The sequence below is a fragment of the Rosa chinensis genome, chromosome 7, assembly GCF_002994745.2.
Source record: "Rosa chinensis cultivar Old Blush chromosome 7, RchiOBHm-V2, whole genome shotgun sequence".
In the NCBI taxonomy this organism is placed as follows: Eukaryota; Viridiplantae; Streptophyta; class Magnoliopsida; order Rosales; family Rosaceae; genus Rosa; species Rosa chinensis.
The window spans coordinates 44,532,136-44,549,205 of record NC_037094.1 but is presented as its reverse complement, the minus strand read 5'-3'; the positions used below and the strand labels follow the sequence as shown (position 1 = coordinate 44,549,205).

At 37.1% G+C, this 17,070-nt stretch overlaps 2 protein-coding genes and 1 long non-coding RNA gene across 3 annotated transcripts; all 3 read right to left on the bottom strand.

The window, feature by feature from the left end:
* Nucleotides 1–5,602: 5,602 nt before the first annotated feature.
* On the bottom strand, nt 5,603–10,657 carry LOC112177976 (probable plastid-lipid-associated protein 4, chloroplastic). Its single transcript, XM_024316207.2, has 6 exons — nt 10,241–10,657; nt 9,837–9,950; nt 8,682–8,777; nt 7,586–7,660; nt 6,395–6,462; nt 5,603–6,042 (listed from the first exon to the last, which is right to left on the bottom strand). Exons 1-6 carry the CDS (start codon nt 10,640–10,642, stop codon nt 5,970–5,972), a joined length of 828 nt encoding a protein of 275 aa, XP_024171975.1. The 5' UTR covers nt 10,643–10,657; the 3' UTR covers nt 5,603–5,969.
* Nucleotides 8,781–9,830, bottom strand: LOC121050783. Its single transcript, XR_005803856.1, has 2 exons — nt 9,376–9,830; nt 8,781–9,232 (listed from the first exon to the last, which is right to left on the bottom strand). It is a non-coding gene; the product is annotated as an uncharacterized LOC121050783 (long non-coding RNA).
* Nucleotides 10,658–12,074: 1,417 nt separating the features above from the next.
* Nucleotides 12,075–16,300, bottom strand: LOC112177975 (probable plastid-lipid-associated protein 4, chloroplastic). The gene is made up of 6 exons (XM_024316206.2): nt 16,004–16,300; nt 15,640–15,753; nt 14,523–14,618; nt 13,520–13,594; nt 12,876–12,943; nt 12,075–12,519 (listed from the first exon to the last, which is right to left on the bottom strand). Exons 1-6 carry the CDS (start codon nt 16,298–16,300, stop codon nt 12,447–12,449), a joined length of 723 nt encoding a protein of 240 aa, XP_024171974.2. The 3' UTR covers nt 12,075–12,446.
* Between the last annotated feature and the right edge of the window lie 770 nt (nt 16,301–17,070).

Sequence of the window (17,070 nt, the reverse complement as noted above, 5' to 3'; positions counted from 1 at the left end):
ATTTTCATACATGCCATATCTTGATAGCTTAGTGGGGCCATGTGTCTAATGCTATGAAACATGCTTTAGCAGTCAAGTATTGTAACCAAACATACAAAGATGAGCTAGTGATGCCTTATGTCATGTGTCTCATGCGAGTAAGTATATATTTGTATACCATTGTAACTATCATCTTTTGACAAAAAATATGAATCATATGCATGCTATCACAGATACGTACCGCATAGTGGTGAGTAGCCTATTATTTATAAGAGCTTATGTATTAAGCGGTGGAATGGATTGTGCACGAGCAGGCTAGTGTATCATGTTATTGATACGTGGTATGATCATATAATTAAGTAGGCTAGCAAATCATGCATATAAGAAAAACATGACAAGTGTATGATGTCATCTATGTGTAAAGGAGGCATTGGGAAATTTGAATTCAGGTGAACATGTATGCCATACTGCTCAGAAACATATATATGTGAATCATGGTTGAGTTTAAAGTATAAGATAAAGAACTTATATCTGGTCATGCTGCCGATTGGGTGCACAAAGTAGATATCTGGGTGTGTCTTGAGCGTATTGACGCTGCGTCAAGAGGGATGTGTCGCGCATTAAATGCATCGAGTGCATCGTGTGTCAAGCGTTATGCATAAGAGACACAAATTAACGCCCAGACAAGGCAGTGGCCACTGGGAGTGTTGATAGAAGGTGGACGTGCTCTGAACGGGAAACTTGGAGCAAAGAGATGATTGGAGGTTGCTCCAAATTGATCCGACGCACGGGTTCAGAGCATTCAATACCTGGTAGGCAGTGGCTGATTGCACGACGACGTTGATGATAGATGTACGCTGATCGCGATCACTGGCATTTGCGCTTGTCGATGGAGGTTGGCGGTGGTGTTTGACTCTTTGACGCTAGCGCCTGCGCCCTGGTGGTGCGTCAAGAGTACCTGGCGGTGCTTCAAGTCCTCTTGGTGGTGTGTCAAGACTGCTTGGTGATTGGCAGACCTTTTCTTAGCGGTTGGCCGTTGACGGGGCGTCAAAGTTTGGCGGTTGGCGGAGCTTCAAAGTTTAGCGGTGTTTGCTTCATAGCGGTTGGCGGAGTTGCTGCATAGCAGTTGACGCTAGAGGTTGGTGGAGATGCAGTTGAGGAGACAGGTGACGGACTGACGACCTTGTGTGCAAAGAGTGACGACCTTGCTTGAAGAACGATGCGTCGCTGACAGGACAACAAGAGAGGATAATTAGACGCCGATGTTTGACACAGAGAGGATTGAGCCCTGGGTGAGCCAATGATGAAGAAGATAAATTGGGTGATGATTTGATATGATCAAGATGATGACTTGCTGCACTTGGACAATGACGCGGTGCGTCGATGCTCTAAATGGGATGCAATAAAGGTTGCTGCAGACTTGGCGGTGCATTGATGTTAGCGGTGTTTTTTTTTTTTTTAGAACATGGCGGAAGCTCTTGACAGAAGATCTTGGCAGAAGGGTGTGGCGGTGCGTCAATGTGCTCGTCACCGACGAAGCAAGCTTCTCGTGTCCAATCTGGGTGTCCAAAGTAAATGCCAGCAAATTTGTCATTGACCAACTTTGAATTGGCGTTGACTGAGCTCAAGAGAGGGTAGTTTGACACTTACAAGAGAGGATAGCTTAAGTTGTCCTCATGGGTGCCCAAAGTGTACATCGCGGTGGTTCTTGTGTTGGCGGTGCGATAAAAAGCAAGGCTTCATCAAATTTTGAGTGTTGGAGCTCGTTAAGTTTTCTCTGTCAATGTAAAAAATTTTTGTTTTGTTTCGTTTTTTCTTTTTGTTTACCACCATGACTTGGGCACAAGTTGCCGCCAAAGATGGGATAATTTTTTTTTTTTTTTTTGCTGTGTATGTTACCGTCAAGTGTGATACTTGACGTAATGAAGGAAGCCACTGAGACTCTCAGAGCTGATGACAATTTGAAAACATTGAGTGATGATCAAAGAAAATTAGTGTCCTGCGAGCGATCAAATTATAACTCAAAGAAGAATTAAGAAAGTTCCGTTAAGTTGACTTAACGCGTGGTAAGTGACGAAGCCATTGTATCGGTTTCTCACAGACGGCGCCAATGTTAACGTTAGAAACCGAAGGCTCTAATTAACATTTAGAGAGAGAGAGAGAGAGAGAGAGAGAGAGAGAGTGGGTGACATGATGTATAGTGGTTCGTCTCCCGCTAAGCGTCCACTTTAATATTGCACTATATGTATTTGGGCCTTGCGGCCCAACATGGATTACAAGAGTTGTAATGGAGTGGATTCTAAGTGGGAGAAGTGGTCCCTTTTATAAGGAAGGGAGCCACTCCCCTTTACATTTTCTTCAATGTGGGACAATAAGTCCTTCTTCTAGTCTTCAAAGCAGATTGTGGAGGCATATTGGCGTGATTGGGAAGTTGGCTTCCTGACAAGCTCTTGAGCACTTCCGACTATCACGGCATAGCTTGGACATTGGGCTACGGGATGCATATAGAGGTTGGATCCCACCATGGCTTGTGGGCCCCCCAAAGAGGGTGTTACATATGCTTGGTGATATAGTTATTTCTCCACACTAGTGGAGGTATCTACAAGTCCCCAAGTAAGAGGAGTTTCTTGGTTGAGGAGTTATAAACATGATGTCATCAAGCATAAGTGACGTCCGGGCGGCGCCCAGCCCCTACATAGGCTAAGAGAACAATTGCTCTAAAAAGACCTAGGAATGTCCTGAAACAAATAATCACATCAAGGAGGAAATTGAAGACGAAGAAAAAAGTCAAGGAAGCCAAGTCAACTAGGACTGCCCAAGCTTTATCTTCACAAAGAGAGCATCGAGCAATAGACATTGCCTCTTGTACATTATCACATAATGTGTGTAAGTACCAGTTTTGTACGTGTTGTGTTGGCATTCCCATACAAAGCACTAAAGAAGCCTAAAAAGTGCCTCAAAACTGATCTTAGGGATATCTCAGGTAAAAGCATTTCATGTGTCTGCATATGCACTGGGATTGCAACCTGTGTTGCAATCCCTAAGTCTATCCTGGGTTTTAGGTCGTTTTTTTCCGGAAAGTATCTTTCTGTTATTCAAAGATTATTTTGTAAAGATATTTTCCAGCTAGTTAATTCGTACCATTTAAGTATATCAGATTTAGGATCATTTTTGTTCTAATTGACAATGTTTTCTTAAAAGGTTTTTTCCTAATAGGAGTCAATTAGGCTAGAAAGATTGATTGAGTAGGAATATCTTCCTTCATATATTCTGAAAATATGCGTTCCAGGTTTTAGCGCTCTGAGGTGAGATTATTGTGCATCTTGCTTAGTTAGAAACTGTTGTACATGCTTCTTTGAAACACTTGTTCCTTATTAAGTGTTTCATCGTTCATACACTTGCATGGTTCTCTTAAGATCAGTGAAGAAGTCATTGTCGCAAGAAGAGTGATCATTGAAGAGCATCCGAGTGAAGAAGGCTGAACAGATGCAAGACAAGGACATCATCTAGTTAGTCTAGTGATTATAGCTGAGTGTAGTGCTACTTGTGTTTGTAACGAAACTTATTCTTCACTATTAGTGGATTGGTTACTTCTTTTGGGTTCTCAAGAGTTAGAGCCCTGTAGTGTTTTTAACCTCAATTTGTGGTTTTCACTTAGTAAACAAATTATTGTCTTTTGTGTGATTTTCAATTATCAGTACAGCGGGATAGCAATATGGTTATCAATCCCCGATACCCAGAAAAATATTCATCCTAGCATTTTCAATGTGCAATAGCCAAACTCACAAATTATGCAGCAAAGTCAAACTTCCTCAAAATGGGCAAGCTTTTGAAAATGATGGAATTTATGTGAACTGATGTTTCAATGTTGGTGACATTAAGCAAACATTTTATGCTTAATTTTTGGTTTTTGTTGTCAGCCTAATGAAATGTATTTTGTTATGTTTATTGTGGTAGACAATTATGCCTTGCTTAATTATGTTTGGATATTATTTGGTATTTGGTACTGTTCTAAACTATGTTATGCTTTTGGGATATGGAACTATGATATAGTATTTTAGCATAAGGTGTTCTGTGATTGGAATGTTTGGATTAAGCACATGGATTGCATTTGAACAAGTTTTAAGACTTTAATGTCATATCATTAAACATTGATCTTTGATTGATCGTGACCTGATTATTTGCGTAAGATATGTTCAATTGTATGGGAAACTGGTACATAACTATTCTAAAATAAAAAAGGAAGGTAGATGATAGTTTAGCGGGAATATTTGGAGGGAAAATTGGTATGACTTTTGCTTTTTTGGAGGTAGACTAGGAGAGAGGGTGGAAGTATTTTAGATCAATGATTTAGAGGTATTATGGTCTTTTTACCTCAATTTTGAGTCACATGCGCAACACATGGACTACATCACCATTACAGATATTTGACGGAGGTATCCATTTAATTACATTTTGAAAGTTTAGGTACTATTTTGATCACTTTGAAAAGTTGACTATCATTTTGTCCGGTTCATGAAAGTTTTGACTCTTCTCATGAAAAAAGAAAAAAAACACTCTTAATTCTCACTAAAACCAACAATGAATACAAGTCTCTGTTGGCATTTGCCATTTGGTCGTGGTTTCCTAGTCTTGAGTTTAGCATAGGTATTTCTTAGCAGTATTATTCTAGACCTTCAAAGGTATTCAGTGACTCGTAGATGTGACTAATAATTAAGGTCTAGAATTGTGCCCTAGCTTCTTCATTACTATCCCACTCATTTTAGGAAATGAGAATGATGGTGTTGATAAGCTATATCGAGTCTGGGCTCTATTTAATTTTGTCTTCCCACACAATATACACTCTGCTTCTTTTGGTCGTAGAAAAAGGAGAGGGACGACTAGCCAAAGACAAGATAATTCACCGATTAGTACCTCGATAAATTCATTCCAACGAATGGTACCATACACAAGAAAACCTCTTAGGGTTAGCTCAACAGCGAAGGAGTGCAGATCCAAATGAGTAAGAATTTGGAACTAGAGTAAGTCAGGTGTTGGATCTCCTCCACTCTAACCAAAAGGGATACCAAAAGTATGGTTAAATACAGGGAATTGTTGTAGATGTGTTAGTTTGGGTTTAGAAAGTGAATCAAGAAAGGAAAAAAGAAAAAAAAGTTAATTCATGGTCATTTATTTGTAGTTAATTTGGGCGTATACAGTACTGAAACAACAGCCTGCATATTCTTATTAGACTGAGATCAGTGTTGTCCAGTCCTGTGTGAATTGTTTACGTTAATGTTCATGATGATAACAATGCAGACCTCATTGAGTCATTGTACTTGAAAAATAGCATATTTTTTCAGTTTTCTCTTGCGCTACAATATTGCATGACAAACCATACTGCCAATCCTGAGGAAATCAAAGCCTTAACCTGCATTTCCTGACTATACAGCCTTGATCATAGGCCAAAACATTGTGAAAAACCAAAGTAGATGAAATTATTTCACCTTCTGAATATCAGAAGCAAGAACTTATCAAACCAATGTTCATCAATTGCAGTCGTCTCTGAGAAATAAGGTGCACCACCAATGATTTCCAACCATCAATTACTTTGCACAGGAGTTTTTGAAGAAACAGAAATACAAATGTCAATCCTTTTCTATACAAATATATTAATTGTTCAATGTTTTGCACTTACAGCCTTGAGGACATGGCGTAGATACTTTACTACCAACAGATGTATATACTTGACCTGTGACTATTATTTCTGATGATACAATTCTGTTGTTAAAATGGGTCACACAAAAATATAACAACTCGAACAATCAAATTGTGCAATTTTTACATGATTTAAAAAAAAAATGTTAGAAAATGCCTGTGCATGACAGAGGCAACAACCTCCATATATGATCAGATATACAGAAACTTTCATGCTTCAGTCCATTGTCATGAATTGAAGAGAAAAGGGTGATGACCAGATTGTTGCACATTCTACAATATAATTGTACGCATCAGACAGGAACTCGATAGGATGGATCAACCAATTTCAAGATGAACAGGTTTCCTTTATCGCCTCTTGAGACACTGTCAATAGTAATAACCGAAAAAGTTGTCAGTACATGTAGATGAAACAGAAATTCTACAAGAAAAGGTAGCAAACATCAACTAATTTAATAATGGAACTCAAGTACAGTGTACATAACCCTGCGACAAGATCATAAGTAGCTCTGTCCAATCTCCAAATTATATCGAACTTGTCTATGATCTAAGGCAATTGGGGGGCTGTTTCTCCAAAGTTGCATGCATCATTCTTGTATGCTTAAAGTAAACCATGCATTTTTTTTTCTTTCTTTTTCAGCAAGGAGAGAGTAATCAACAAGTTTAGCTGTCAACTATTAATAATCCTTCATCAAATTGAAATTACAATTAAACTCACCGCAACTCTTCATCCAAATATGTAATTTCCAGTTCACCACGGGCTCTGTCAGGTGCCTTAACAGGTATCTGTATATCATGGTGACATAATTCAATCTTAAGCATACGCTTCATAAGATATCTACATTTTTCTCAAGAATAGAACTCACAGATTATTATATGTATATAACAAACATAAAAGAAAAAAGAGTGAAAGACCCATCAGAAAAGTTATCAACAAGGCACTTCAGCTCTTTCTTTTCCTCTGATGTAATCTTAATGTAATCTTTTAAAAGGGCTACAAAACAGGACAGGTTCTCTTTGCTGAACTTATGTGTGATCCTAAATTTCTTTAGGTTATACAAGGGAATGGTTTGTGCATATGCTGGGCAGTGATAAACAGCAGATCTTATGATTTCCAAGTCTCTTTTCCCATCTCACTGCATAAATTCTTCATCTTTGCTTCAGGTGAGAGACTCAACCCTTCAGATTAAATAAAAGTCTGAATATTTGGGAACCCACATCTAAATTTTGAGTTGCATAGAGGTCCACTTTCCATCCTTCTAACTAATGGATATGCACAAAACAAACTTAATAAACAGGTCTTTCTTTTGATTGTCCTTTTTTCTCTAGCATGCTCATCTTGTACTAGGATGAGTTTTGGTGGCAGATTATGTTCCTGCATTTGACAAAGGGAACTTAATTGCTGTTCGTGAGTGTATGAATGACAGAAAGAATAAGTTTCTATATATATTATTGAGGAAATTAATCTAAAATCATCTTGATGCTTCCAAATTCTTACCTCAGACATGTTCAAAGCCAAGTGCAGTCCAAGACTTTACTCTGAAGAAACTAAAACAGGGCAAGGAGGAAATTTAAAATTTTTAGGGGGTGCTAGTCCAATATCGTTCCTCCTCCCCATCATCATTGACTAGTGCTATAACAAGTGCCTTTAACCTTTGCACTACTGGTTTCACACAACATATGGCATGATTGGCATGTTTACACCTACTGAATTTTGTTTCCAAATTTGAAACTCGATCTTTTTTCATATTATTAAACGAATGATAGAACCTTAAGCATTGTTCAGGGGGCAACATGACCACTTCCTGCTTTGCTAAGGATTGAATGATTATTATTTGTAGCTCAATGGTCCAACTGACCTTTCCATAAATGAATGTCTTACCATTCAACATATCAATAACGAACTTACCAGGCCTGCAATCTTGAAATAGTCGAATTTTACAGCCACTTTTCTTGCATTCAGAGGTGTTAAATCGGCTGTTACCTACAGAGTAGTGATAAAAAGTTTAAATGAAATGTCAGCAAAATGTCGGTCAAATATTGCATGGATATACACATCAGTTCATTAGTACTTCCGCTTATTTTTCCTTTGGAGGTGTAGTATGTATCACATGTTCCCCTAAACTCTGAACAAATTTTAAGATTCAATTACACTTTGCATAGTTGTACCTCGAGTCAAATTTCATCTTGGTGGATGAAGTATAGATTTGACCAGTTTATAGCAAAACACTTTAAAATTGTACACAAGTCAGACAAAGTACCGACCGCATGACAAACATTTTATGCCAACTTAAGGGTGCAAAAATGAATGACAATATATTCCTCCATGAAACACACACACACACACACACACGACATGCAGTAGCTGCAATATCACCACTGGAGGGATACTGCACACACCTGCTACATCATCCCTTTACAGTTTAGCTGATATTCTGTTTTAGTTAGCTATATGGTCGCTGATCTAGTTGAGCTAATGTAGATACTAGATACTAACTGGAAGTTTAATAGCAATAGAATGCTTAATCTGATGCAATCGAAGGCATCATCAACCAAAGTGAAATCACACTCAAACTACAGAGGCACAAAGGCAATTGTCCACTATTTAATTAGAGCCAAAAATTAAGTTTAGCACTGACAAATCAAAATGCTCAGGAAAACCTAAAGCCTCAATCCAATATCTATAACTCTGAATCTTCCACATGTTGCACCCTGGTGGTACATGACTCATGACTCATGAGTCACCTACCAAGGAGTAATTAGCTTTCATACAGATTTGATCACAAATAGTCATGAATACTCTTCAAAGAATCTGGTTGTAATACTAGTTTTGAAGAGGAATAAGAATGGTTTAGCAGGAGTAGAGAGATCGTGTTCAAAAGTTTACGTAAGGCTAGTAACATGGTGGAATATATACAAAACATCAATGCTCCTATCCACAATTATGGTTCATTAAACATTCAAAACAAAGTTAAACATGACAGTATAAAATGAACAGAACATACCTGATTGAAAGTTGGCCACGACTCCATATTTTGGGCCCTGAGTGTGTCCACATTGATTGCTTGGTAGTTTACTCTTGATCTTAAAAACTTGGGTCTCTGTCATGATATTACATATCAGTGAATGCAATACATAGGAGCTAATTAAAACTGGCAACTTCAGACAGGGGTTGGAAAGCCAATACAACATTTCTTTGTTAGAGAAGAGCTACCAAAAAACACGTGGATACATAATTTTTTTTAATGGGCATCTGGTTTTTTGATTGTTTTAACACTGGTTTTGAGACTGTTGAACATCCATTAATTCCCAACAAAAAGGGTTTGCATGATATCTGATACATATATATATATATATATGTTTGCATGATATCTGATACATACATATATATATATATATAGTATATTCATATATATCTACATATGTATTCGCACTTCATCCAGAAAGTGAAATGTGCTTACCTCTCTCTTTTAATTTTGAAAGTGACGAGTCATTTGACAAATCTTAATTAGTTAACTTCTCAAGAAACCTCACTATACAGGCTTCTGCAAAGATCCTAGAAATAATAAAGTAGGGGTCATGATTATAAGTAGCTAGATTGCATGCTACTTTTTCCCTTATGGGAAAAGAGAAAAAGTGAACAAGTGAAGAGGAAAAAAAATCAGATGAGATGACTGGTAAATTGAACATGGTTGTTACCTCACCCTCTGTGGAAAGTCTCAAGTGGCAATGCAAATTGCAAAGTTTTGAGACTATCTAATCTCACCGGATGCTTTTTCACTGTTAAACTGGCAACAACTTAATTGCCAATGAGAATTTTACAAGTAGAAATGGACAAGAAACAATTGCCTAAGTCCAACATAGATTGAAATGCCAACAAAAGGAACTTCTCAACAGCAAGGAGAATTTTGTCATATTTTAAGAGATGAAATTATAGTCTTTTACTTCAAAATATTTCTCAATGTAATAGGATTTTTTTGAGAAATCCCCTTAATAAGGGTTCTTAACTTGCATATAATCAAGATACCATTATAGCGAGAACATCAACTTATAATATGACAGCATATTGTCTTGACAGAGTTTCGAAATTTGACAGGCATATATCAACAGTACAAGGGAAATTAAAATTTAAAGAAAACAAAATGAAAATTTCAGTTTACCCCAGTTTGGAGAATAGATTTTGAAGTAGTATAGAGAAGCTCCCATTTTCCATCGAGTAGACCAGATTTGAGTGGCTCCTTTACTGGAGTAACTGCTTCAAGTTTGCGTGTAATCTATTTAGAAATAAATTCCAAGAAACACAATAAAAAGATGCACGTAGACATCAGAAACTAATGTCCTGCAGTCCTTTAGTAAAACACAAATGACATATTAGAAAGAACCTCAGCCTAGAAGGACACACTATTACAGGCTTGTGGACATTCTAAAATAGCTGCTAAAAGCCTCTATCTATCAGACCACGTTGTTGGCACCGTTTCCCACATAGATAATCCCATTCAAGGTTAACCGTTTTCTTGGGAATAAGCTTCCTAAAATTACGAAAAGCAGAGGATAGGAAACCGACCTGATCAACAGCTAGCTGGTCCTCTGGAGTGGCGTCGGCGCCTCGATCGAGCGAAGCAATGGCATCGAGAAGCTCCTCCTTGAGAGTTTTGGCGTCTTTGCCTTTGCTCAAAAACGCAGGAAAGAAGGAAATTCTGGCTCTCCATTTGTGGGAAAGCGCGGGAACAACGGTGCGGGTGGTGGTGGTGGTGGGTTTGGAAGGGAAGGTCAAGGAGGTGAGCGGGGAATGAGAATGGACTAGTTTGGGAGGTGAGGAGAACTGGGTGGTTGTAAGGAGCGTAGGTGACCAGGAAGAAGATAATGCCATGCTCACTCGCTCTGGTTGGGGTTGGGTCACTCTCCAAGAGTTTATAAAGGTTTGCAAAAGGGCAAAGCTGGAAAATCGATTGTTTGGTTTTGTCATTGTATCATTTTTTTTTATGGCTTTATTTATGTGAATGGATTCATCTACGGAAAATAAATATATAGAGACATTAAGTAGACTATTTCAATACAGATATAGACTAATTTAACATCAGGTCAAGCTAGTCTGCTTATTCATGGAGTCAGTTCATCTCTATATCAAATCTAGTCTAGTTGATATATTTGTACATTAATGTATCGTAGAGTTTTACCATGTGAACTGTGTATTCTAATTTCGGTATAGTTATCGACATGATGATAAATTGCTCACTCACGTAGTCTAGTAGTATTTAAACACTGTATTAAGAGGGTGAAGTGATTCATTTTAATGTTAGTGGCAATGCTGTAACATGACACTCAAGATTTGTCATTGTTCATTGTAGTCCGCAGCATTGAGCATAAAATTTGGTTAGGGGTTGGATTCATCAAATCATGGATGTCAGTAATAGCGACAAACCCATAACTACATATATCTTAGTAAGAATATGTCTTGTGGTTTCAAGCAATGTTTTAAAAATCGCGCCTTGTGGCTCAAAAGGCATAAAGCTCACTTTAAAATGAGTTAGTTTTGATGCCAACGTGATGAGGCGCAAAAACCGCTGCCTAAGGCACCAAAGGCACACGCCTAGCAAATTATAAAAAATAAAAATAAATAAAAAATAAATAAAAACACTCAAAACAATTTCATTCGAAATTTCAACTTTGAATCTTTAATTTCATTTTATGGTTTGGTAATTTTGTTGGATCATATGTTTCTAGTATTTTACTTATTATGAATGGATGACAATTAATAATGTTTTTTGTATTTGGAACTAGAGTAAGTCGGGTGTTGGATCTCCTCCACTCTAACCAAAGGGATACCAAAAGTATGCTTAAATACATGGAAAGTGTTGTAGATGTATTAGTTTGGGTTTAGAAAGTGAATAAAGAAAGGAAAAAAGAAAAAAAGGTCAATTCATGGTCATTTATTTCTAGTTAATTTAGGCGTAAACAGTACTGAAACAACAGCCTGCTTTATATTCTTATTAGACTGAGATCAATGTTGTCCAGTCCTGTGTGAATTGTTTACGTTAATGTTCATGATCATAACAATGCAGACCTCATTGAATCATTGTACTTGAAAAATAGCATATATTTTCAGTTTTCTCTTAACACTACAATATTGCATGACAAACCATACTGCCAATCCTGAAGAAATCAAAGCATTAACCTGCATTTCCTGACAGTACAGCCTTGATCATTCGACAAAACATTGTGAAACACCAAAGTAGATGATATTATTTCACCTTTTGAATATCAGAAGAAAGAACTTATCAAACCAATGTTCATCAATTGCAGTCGTCTCTGAGAAATAAGGTGGACCATCAGATTGGACCAATGCTTTCCAACCATCAATTACTTCGCATAGGAGTTCATGACGAAACAGAAATACATATGTCAATCCTTTTCTATACAAATATATAAATTGTTCAATGTTTTGCACTTACAACCTTGAGGACATGGCGTACCATACTTTACTACCAACAGATGTACATACTTAGACCTGTGACTATATTATTTCCAATGATACAATTCTGTTGTTAAAGTGGGTCACAAAACACAGAAAAAAAAAAAATCAAATTGTGCAAATTTCACATGATATTACAAAAAAAAAAAAGTTAGGAAATGCCTGTGCATGACAGAGGCAACAACCTCCATATATGATCAGACATACAAAAACTTGCATGCTTCAGTCCATTGTCATGGATTGAAGAGAAAAGGGTGATGCCCAGATAGTTGCACATTCTACAATATAATTGTATGCATCAGACAGGAACTCGATAGGATGGATCAACCAATTTCAAAATGAACAGGTTTCCTTTATCACCTCTTGAGACACTGTCAATAGTAATGACCGAACAAGTTGTCAGCAAATGTAGATGAAACAGAAATTCTACAAGAAATCAACTAATTTAATAACAGAACTCAATTACAGTGTACATAACCCTGCGACAAGATCATAAGTAGCTCTATCCAATCTCCAAACTTTATCAAACTTGTCTATAATCCAAGGCAGTTGGGGAGCTGTTTCTCCAAAGTTGCATGTATCATGCTTGTATCCTTAAAGTAAAACATGCATATTTTTTTTTTTGTTTCAGCATGGAGAGAGTAATCAACAAGTTTAACTGTCAACTCTTAATTTTGCGAGCAGTAATCTGAATACTTCATCGAATTGAAATTACAATTAAACTCACCGCAACTCTTCATCCAAATATGTAATTTCCAGTTCACCAGGGGTTTTGTCTGGTGCCTTAACAGGTATCTGTATATCATGGTGGCATAAGTCAATCTTAAGCGTAAGCTTCATAAGATATCTACATTTTCTCAAGAATAGAACTCACAGACTATTATATGTATATAACAAACATAAAAGAACAAAGAGTGAACAAGACATGGTATTGAGGAAAACAATCTAAAATCATCCTGATGCTTCCAAATTCGTACCTTAGACATGTTCAACGCCGAGGGCAGTCCAAGACTTTACTTTGAAGAAACTAAACCAGGGCAAGGAGGAAATTTAAAATTTTTGAAATTGTTCCTCCTCCCCATCATCATTGACTAGTGCCATATCAAGTGCCTTTAACTTTTGCACGACTGGTTTCACACATGGCATGATTGGCATGTTTACACCTACTGACCTTTGTTTCCATTTGAAACTAGATCTTTTTGCATATTATTAAATGAATGTGAGAACCTTAAGCATTGTTCAGGGGACAACATAACCACTCCTACTTTGCTAAGGATTGAATGATTATTATTTGTAGCTCAATGGTCCAACCAACCTTTCCATGGGACCGAATGAATGTCCTACCATTCAACATATCAATAACAAACTTACCAGGCCTGCAATCTTGAAATAGTCAAATTTTACAGCCACTTTTCTTGCATTCAGAGGTATTAAATCGGCTGTTACCTACAGAGTAGTGATAAAAAATTTAAATGAAATGTCAGCATACTGTAGGTCAAATTTTGCATGGATATACACATCATTTTACTAATACACTTTGCACAGCTGTGCCTTGAGTCAGATTACACCTTGGTGGATGAAGTATAAATTTGACCAATTTATAGGAAAACACTTTAAAATTTTACACAAGTCAGACAGAGTACCGACCACATGACAAACATTTTAATGAATGACAATATATTCCTCCATGAAACACACACACACACATATATGACACACAGTAGCTGCAATATCACCACTGGAGGATACTGCACACACCTGCTACATCATCCCTTTACAGTTTAGCTGATGTTATGTTTTAGTTAGCTATATGGTCGCTGATCTAGTTGAGTTAATGTAGATACTAGATACTAACTGGAAAGTTCAATAGCAATAGAATGCTTAATCTGATGCAATCAAAGGCATCAACAACCAAAGTGAAATTACACTCAAACTATAGAGGCGCAAAGGCAGTTGTCCACTATTTAATTAGAGCCAAAAATTAAGTTTAGCACTGACAAACCAAAATGCTCAGGAAAACCTAAAGCCTTAAACCAATATCTATAACTCCGAATCTTCCACATGTTGTACCCTAGCACATGACTAATGAGTCATGACTATGACTGATGAGTCAGCAACCAAGGAGTAATTATCGTTCATATAGATTTGATTACAAATAGTCATGAATACTCTTCAAAGAATTTGGTTGTAATACTGGTTTTGAAGAGGAATAAGAATGGTTTAGCAGGAATAGAGAGATCATGTTCAAAAGTTTACGTAAGGCTAGTAACAGAGTGGAATATAAACAAAACAATAATGCTTCTATTCACAATTATGGTTCAATAAAAAATTCAAAACAAAGTTAAACATGACAGTATAAATGAACAGAATATACCTGATTGAAAGTTGGCCACGACTCCATATTTTGGGCCCTGAGAGTGTCCACATTGATTGCTTGGTAGTTCACTCTCGATCTTAAAAACTTGGGTCTCTGTCATGATATTACATATCAGTGAATGCAACACATAGGAGCTAATTAAAACTGGCAGCTTCAGACAGGGGTTGGAAAGGCAATACAAGATTTCTTTGTTAGGGAAAAGCTACCAAAAAACACGTGGATACATCATTTTTTAATGGGCTTCTGGTTTTTTGACTGTTTCAACACTGGTTTTGAGACTGTTGAACATTCACTAATTCCCAACAAAAAAGGGTTTGCATGATATCTGATATATAGATACATATAGTATATTCATACATATCTACATATGTATTTGCACTTCATCCAGAAAGTGAAATGTTGAGTCATCTGACAAATCTTAATTAGTTAACTTCTCAAAAAAAAAAAAAAATCCTCACTATACAGGCTTCTGCAAAGATCCTATAAATAATAAATTAGGGGTCATGATTACATGATTATGAGTAGCTAGCCTGCATGCTACTTATTCCCTTATGGGAAAAGAGGCTGCTACCTGAATTGTGCAGTGAACAAGTGAGAAGTCTGCTACCTCACCCTCTGTGGAAAGTCTCAAGTGGCAATCCAAATTGCAAAGTTTTGAGACTATCTAATCTTATTAGGATGCTTTTTAACTGTTAAACTTGCAACAAATTAATTGCCAGTGAGACTTTTACAAGTAGAAATGGACAAGAAACAATTGCCCAAGTCCAGCATAGATGTGAACTCTTGAAACACCAACAAAAGAAACTTCTCAACAGAGAGCAGACTTTTGTCACATTTAGGAAGCACTTAAGTACTAACCAAATGAAGTGGCTTGTTTTAAGAGATGAAGTTATAGTCATTTACTTCAAAAAAATTCTCAATGCAATAGGATTTTTGAGAAATCCCCTTAATAGGGGATGTTACTAGCATAGAATCAAGATTCCACTGAAGTCGGAACGTCAACTTTTAATATGACGGCATTTTGTCTTGACAGAGTTTCAACTTTTGACAGGCATATATCAACAGTAAAGGGGAAATTGAATTTAAAGTAAACAATATGAAAATTTCAGTTTACCCCAGTTTGGAGAAGAGATTTTGAAGTAGTGTAGAGAAGCTCCCATTTTCCATCGAGTAGACCAGATTTGAGTGGCTCCTTTACGGGAGTAACTGCTTCAAGTTTGCGTGCAATCTATTTAGAAATAAATTCCAAGAGACACAATAAAGAGATGCACATAGACATCAGATACTAATGTCGTGCAGTCCTTTAGTAAAATACAAATGACATATTAGAAACAACCTCAAACCAAAAGGACAGGCTTGTGGGCTTTCTAAAATAGCTACCTATTATGTGCTAAAAGCCTCCATTTGCAACGTTTCCCACATAGATAATCCCATTCAACGGTTAACCGTTTTCTTGGGAATAAGCTTCCTAAAATTACGAAAAGCAGAGGATAGGAAACGCCGGCGCCGGCGCCTCGATCGAGCGAAGCAATGGCATCGAGAAGCTCCACCTTGAGAGTTTTGGCGTCTTTGCCTTTGCTCGAAAACGCAGGAAAGAAGGAAATTCTGGCTCTCCATTTGTGGGAAAGCGCGGGAACAATGGTGTGGGTGGTGGTGGTGGGTTTGGAAGGGAAGGTCAAGGAGGTGAGCGGGGAATGAGAATGGACTAGTTTGGGAGGTGAGGAGGATTGGGTGGTTGTAAGGAGCGTAGGTGACCAAGCAGAAGATAATGCCATGCTCACTCGCTCTGGTTGGGGTTGTGTCACTCTCCAAGAGTTTATAAAGGTTTGCAAAATGGTAAAACTGGAAAGTCGATTGGGACTATCTGACCTTTTAGACTAGAATTTTTGTTTTTGTTCAAACTTGATTTTGTTGTACCATTTCTATGGCTTTATTCATGTGAACGGGTTCATTTACGGAAAATAAATATATCAATACATCAAGTAGACTAATTCGATACAGATGTAGACTAATTTGAGATTAAGGCAAGCTAATCTATTTATTCATAGAGTCGGTCTATCTCTATATCAAATCTAGTCTAGTTAATATATTGATACATTAATGTAGCGTAGAATTTTACCATGTGAAGTATGTATTCTAATTTCGGTATGCTTATCAACATGATGATAAATTGTTCAGTACGTAGTCTAGTAGTATTTAAACATCATATTAAGTGGATGAAGTTATTCATTTTAATATTAGTGACAAGGCTGTAATGTGACACTCGAGATTTGTCACCATTCATTGTTGTCCGCAGAATTGACTGTAAAAATTTGGCTAGGAGTTGGATTCATCAAATCATGGATGTCAGTAATAGCGACAAACTACATATATCCTAGTGAGAATATTTCTTGTGGTTTCAAGCAATGTTTTAAAAAACACGCTTTGAGGCTCAAAAGGCATAAAACTCACTTACTCATTTTAAAGTTTTGATGCCAAGTCGATGAGGCGCAAAAAGCGCTGCCTAAGGAGCCAAAGGCGCACACCTGGCAAATTTTTTTTTTTT

Coding starts and splice junctions, on each gene's coding strand:
- LOC112177976 (XM_024316207.2), bottom strand. CDS start 10,642: ATGACAAAACCAAACAATCGATTTTCCAGCTTTGCCCTTTTGCAAACC. Junction 6,463..7,585: donor ATTTCAAGATTGCAGGCCTG/GTAAGTTCGTTA, acceptor CATGATATACAG/ATACCTGTTAAGGCACCTGA. Junction 6,043..6,394: donor TATTTGGATGAAGAGTTGCG/GTGAGTTTAATT, acceptor TACTATTGACAG/TGTCTCAAGAGGCGATAAAG.
- LOC112177975 (XM_024316206.2), bottom strand. CDS start 16,300: ATGGCATTATCTTCTGCTTGGTCACCTACGCTCCTTACAACCACCCAA. Junction 12,944..13,519: donor ATTTCAAGATTGCAGGCCTG/GTAAGTTTGTTA, acceptor CATGATATACAG/ATACCTGTTAAGGCACCAGA. Junction 12,520..12,875: donor TATTTGGATGAAGAGTTGCG/GTGAGTTTAATT, acceptor TACTATTGACAG/TGTCTCAAGAGGTGATAAAG.